Source organism: Elephantulus edwardii, unplaced genomic scaffold (genome assembly GCF_000299155.1).
Source record: "Elephantulus edwardii isolate Elephantulus edwardi_28Jun2011 unplaced genomic scaffold, EleEdw1.0 scaffold00128, whole genome shotgun sequence".
Lineage (NCBI taxonomy): Eukaryota > Metazoa > Chordata > Mammalia > Macroscelidea > Macroscelididae > Elephantulus > Elephantulus edwardii.
The window spans coordinates 1,720,847-1,726,477 of NW_006399878.1; the positions used below are offsets into that span (position 1 = coordinate 1,720,847).

General features: G+C 36.4%; 1 protein-coding gene across 1 annotated transcript in view; it reads left to right on the plus strand.

Annotated features, from left to right (window-relative positions):
* The window catches only part of FRG1 (FSHD region gene 1), a 33,456-nt gene extending 28,155 nt beyond the window's left edge, over positions 1-5,301 (plus strand). Inside the window, exons 7-9 of the mRNA XM_006893546.1 lie at positions 3,201-3,292; positions 3,765-3,875; positions 5,265-5,301. Coding sequence (XP_006893608.1) covers positions 3,201-3,292; positions 3,765-3,875; positions 5,265-5,301 — 240 coding nt within the window. The remainder of the gene's footprint in view (positions 1-3,200; positions 3,293-3,764; positions 3,876-5,264) is intronic.
* The last annotated feature ends 330 nt before the right edge of the window (positions 5,302-5,631 follow it).

Genomic DNA, 5,631 nt, shown 5'->3' on the forward strand with positions numbered 1-5,631 from the left:
TCCTTCTTCCTAGTCTGTCTTAATCTGAATGTTCAGATTTAGAGGAGTATCTGACAGACAAGCAATTTGTTGAGCAGTGAAAGATAAATCCCTTATTGTGGAGTTAAGCATTAGTTACAGTGTTGACCCCACCCTTAGCCCAGTGCCTTGACCCACTTACTGCCCAGCTCTACCCTCCACCAGGATAACCCTTCCCGTCTGCCAAGTCCCTTCAGAAAATATCTTCCATTGTCCAACCCATGATCTGACAGCTTGTATCTTAAGCTTTCTTGGCTTCTGTGATTCCAGACACGTCGACTGCTGACATTTCTTCCTTTTGACCAGTGTCTCTTAAGTTTAGTTGTACTGTCTCCAAGGGAAGGTGACGTGTCCTGTAGAACTTAAAGGTAATTAATATCAAGAGGGAGAAGTTGAATTGAGGTATGTTTTGCTGTTTGTATTTTCAGTAACCATAACATTTTTAAAAAGAGGTGCCATCGAATCAGGTATAACCTATAGTGACCCTATGAATAAAAGATTGGAACCCTGTCCTATCCTGTGCCATTCTCACACTTAGAGCCCATTGCAGCAGTCACTGTTTCAATCTTGGTCAAGTGTTTTCCTCACCTTCACCAACCCTCAACCTTTCCAAGCATTGTGTCTCTCTCCAAGGAATAGCCCCTCCTAGCAACATGCCCAAAGTATGTTTGCAAAGCCTCATCATCATTGGCTGTACCCTCTCTAAGACATATTTGTTTGTTCTTTTTCCATCCTTGCGATGTTCAGCGCTCTTCACCACCACCACAGCTCAAAGGCATCAATTCTTCTTGTCATCTTTATTCATTGTTCAGCTCTTAAATGCATAACAAGTGATCAGAAAGACCATGGCTTGGATCAGATGTACATTAGTCCTCAAACTGACATCATTTGGAGAAGTCCCTCACTGAAGACTTTCCCAGTGCATTATGTCTCCTGATCTCCTAACTGCTGGTACCAAGTGTGTTAATTGTGGATCCAGGTAAGATGAAGTCATTGACAGTTTCAATATTTGCTCCATCTATCATGAGGTTGTCTATAGGTCCAATGGTTAGAATCTTTGTTTTCTTGACATTGAGATGCAATCCATATTGAAGGCTGCATTCCTTGTTCTTCTTACAACAAGTGCTTCAAGTCTTCCTTACTTTGAGCAAGCAAAGTAAGTGGTGCATGTGTAAGTAAGTGCATGTGGTGTCACATGCATATTGAAGGTTATTAAAGAGTCTCCCTCCTATCCTGATGCCACATTCCTCTTCATAGAGTCCAGCTTCTTGAATAATTTCTTGGCATACAGATTGAATAGATACGAAGAGAGAATACAACCCTGATGCACTCCCTTCTCAATTTTAAACCATGTAATAGTGTTCCCTTACTCTATTTGCACAACAGCCCAGATAGAGGTTTCCTGTGAGCACAGTTAAGTACTCTGGGATTTTCATTCTTCTCAATGTTAGCCATAATCTTTTATGATCTGTACAGTCAAATGTCTTTATGTTGTGGTGTTTTTTTTCTTTTGGTATTCTTCACTTTGAACCAGGATCCATCTGATGTCAGCAGTAACATCCTTGGTGCCACAGCCTCTTCTAAATCTTGTTTGACTTTCTGGCAGTTCCCTATGTATATACTGTTCTAGCTGGTTTTGTTTTTTGTTTTGTTTTGTTTTGGTTGTTTGGTGTTTTTTTGTTTGTTTGTTTTTCATAATCTTCAGCAGTATTTTACTTGCATGTGATGTCAATGATATTGTTTGATTGTCTCCAAATCATATTGAATCACCTTTGTGGGGAATGAGAACAAATATGGACCTCTTCCAATCTATTGGCCAGACAATTCTCCTCCAAATCTCCTAGCATAGACTGGTGAGCGCATCCATGGCTGCTTCTGTTAATTGAAACAAGTAATTGGTATCCCATCGAATCTTGGGGCCTTGTTTTTTGCCAATGCCGTCAATACAGCTTCCACTTCCTCTTTCATTACCATTGACTCCTGATTATATGTTACTTCCTGAAATTTTTCAATGTCCGTTTTGAGGTTTTTTTGGTACATTGATTCTGTGTGTTCCTCCATCTTCTTTAGATGCTTCCTAGGTCATTCAATATATTGCCCATGGCATCTTCTACGATTTTGACACAAGGCTTAAATTTGTTTTTCAGTTCTCTCAGCTTGAAAAATGCAGAGCATGTTCTTCCCTTTTTATTCTCCAATTCCAGCTTTCTGCACATTCCGTTATAATACTTTGCATTGTCCTCTCAAGCTGTCTGTCTTTTGAAATCTTCTGTTCAGCTCTTTCACTTTGGCATGTTTTCCCTTTGTTTTGGCTTCTAGATCCTCTAGTGAAATTTTCAGAATCTCTTCTGACTTCCATTTCATTTTTTCTTTCTCCTCTTTGTAATGACCTTTACTTTCTTCGTGGATGATAATCCTTGAAAAACACTTTAGGAGTTGGATAATAGCCAAAACAGAAGAGACTGACAAGGATATATGGAGAGTTTTTCAGTAGTGTATGCCAATTTAAGTTATTCAAGATCATGTTACATGAGAAGTTTTAATATATTTCTTAACAAATTATGCGAAGTAAAGTAACTTTTCTCTCAAACTTTCAGTATTATTTACCAGGGACAATTAATACATACTAAATTAAAGGAGCCGTGGTGGAACCAACGTTAAAGCATTCTGTTCCTAACAGATTGATAATGAGAACCCAACCCTTATGTCTGTGGAAAAGAAGGCGTAATAGTATCCCCCTGAAAATAGTAGAGTGGAGAAAACCGTGTGGAGCTATTTGACTCCATCGCTTGGTCTGTGAGTCAAAGTAAATGCAGTGACATTTAAGAATGTACTTATCTTGGAGGCCAAAATAATATTTGTTAAATTATGACCCAATTGCTCAATCAAATCTGACCTGTAAAATGTTTTTAAAATCATTTTTTCTTTAGTGTATCTGACACAGAGTCTCTAGAGAAATATAAGGCAATTGTCTTTACAAGTGGAAATTTTAAAAAAAAAAACCAAAACAGAAACACACACTAGAACCCCAGTGCTCATTTTATTGGGTTTTGGTTTGGTTTGGGTTTCTCCCTCCTTGCATAAGAAATTGTGTGGAATGGTGATTGCCTTACAGGATGAGTAGAATGGAGAGGGGAGAAGGTAATTATGTAATACGTTGTGTTCTTTTCTGCTCTATCCAGATCAGGTCCTGTGCTGAAAGAGAAACCAAGAAAAAAGATGACATTCCAGAAGAAGATAAAGGCAATATTAAGCAATGTGAAATCAATTATGTGTATGTATTCTTTTTTCAGACCTACAGGTTTGTCTGACAAAGTGCTTGTTTCTCAAGGAGCTTTTAGCTCCCTCCTAGGACAGAGCACTGAGCCGAGTGCTCGCCTTTTCTCAGGACTTTAGTGTCTCTGACTAAGCTGTTAGATCTCAAAGCCATTAAGTGCCTTACTCATTTCTCCTTTCATTGACTTAATCAGGTTATTAATGTGACAAATGATGTTGTAAGTCTGAACACAGGGAACTTAAGCCAACATTTCCTGGTAGAATTGAGGCGTATAGAGTTAATCAAGCAATCACCCTACTGAGTGAGGGTGAGGCCATGAATCATTTTCTGTATTGGATAAGCTAAAGGTTATTCAACAAATGCAACTAGACTTTTAAAAAAGTTATAAAAATTTTAACAACATCTGTAAGTTCATCAGTAAACATGCATGAGCAGAGTTTGAGATATTTTTTACACATTTTCTTAACAGAAAGAAATTTCAGAGCTTCCAAGACCACAAACTTAAAATAAGTAAAGAAGACAATAAAATTCTTAAAAAGGCTCGGAAAGATGGATTTTTGCATGAGACACTTCTGGACAGGTAAGTATATTTTTATTACTGCCACCTGTTTCCAGTATCCCGCATATATAGTATGTCCCTAACCAATATTCTCTTTTAAATTACTTAAGGTTTCTTTAATCTATGGTCCTTATTTGGGAATATGGTAATATAATCTAGGAAGCACAGAATATACTGGCAGTAAGAAAAAATCAAGAAAGACTATCTTGAAATTATAGCCAGATTCTAAATGTTTTATCCTAAGAAATTCTGGTTTGACTAAAATTATTTTACAAATCAATTAACCGTCATCTTTTTTATAATTGTTATAACCAAGCTTAGGTAGAAGTTGTTTGACTGATATCATACCATACTGAATTCTAAAAGAGTACCCTGGGTTCCTAATAATGAAATTAAAAATAAGCCATCTTAAAAAGTTACTGGATATAAAAGTTAAAAGAATTAAACCTGAAGCAGTTTTATTAACTTGAATTTAGCAGTGTATAGGCTATATATTTACATATTTCCCTCACTATCCAAAAGTAAACCTTTCATAAACCAGTATGGCAGAAAGGAAGGAAGCAATTCCCATGAATTTATGTGAGAAAAATTTTTTAGTGTCTCTGACTCAAAAATAAGGCCTACAAAATAATACCTACAGGCTAAAATTAAACACTGTTTATTACTAAATACTAAACTAGAGTGTTTACAGACACAGTTGAAAGCTGTGGTGGCTTGATGCCGAACTGCTAAATGTTCCGGGGAATGGAAGGAGCTTGGTGACCTCACTCACACTGCTCAGTGTGCACTGCCTTTTTAATGGCTCACTACAAAATAAAAGTTGAGCATTAGTTTTACTTTTCAACCTCCTAAAAGTGAAGTCTTTTTTGGCTTACTTTTAGTTAGGGAAAACAAATGTTTCTTCAAAGTACGGTGGGATAACTTCTTAACTTGGGAAAATACAACACTACCAGCCTAACAGAACTTTGTTATTCTTGTTGTATGCTATAGAGTTGGAACCAACCCAGAGCTGACCCTGAAGTAGGATTTCAGGGAGAGTAAATCTCAGGAGAGATTGCCCTGCTTAGATTCAAACCATGTACCTTTGCATTGGCAGTGCAATTCCTTACCATTAAACACTTAAATTCAGAAGAGGCAACTGAAATTACTGTTAACACTGAAAAGGCTGTTTAGACAATGTTTGTTAAGTATCAGAGAGACTTTCATAACAGAATCCATTTTCTGTTAAACCTAAAACTTGAACACTAATGTTTGAGTAAATATTTTGCAGTAATATAACCAAAATTGACCCCATAATTTCTAAGCCTGAGTCTTATATTTAACACAGTTTTTTGGCTGTGATATAAATATTAACAATGTATGGCATGATTTGCATAATTAATGTTCTTTGCTATTTCTGTGTTCAAACAGGAGAGCCAAATTGAAAGCTGACCGATACTGCAAATGACCAAGATTTCTGTTTCTGTCTTACCCAGTTGTGGTTGTTTTTCGAATAAAATACTCAGTAGAACTTCTTTTGTGCAATACTTAGTGTATAAAGATACTATGATTGAACTTAAACTATTTAGTAGTTTAAGCAAGATTAACCAGCAAGATTAAGGTTCCTGAAAAATGGTTTTTTCAATGAATTACAGCATTTCACATGGAAATGAATTTAGAATATACACTTAGAAGTATCACAGATTTTGTGTGTGTGGATTTTCATTCATAAAATATGAGGATGCTACTCAATGACATGTTTTCTATATGGCTATTAACTCTCTCTTAATTACAGCCA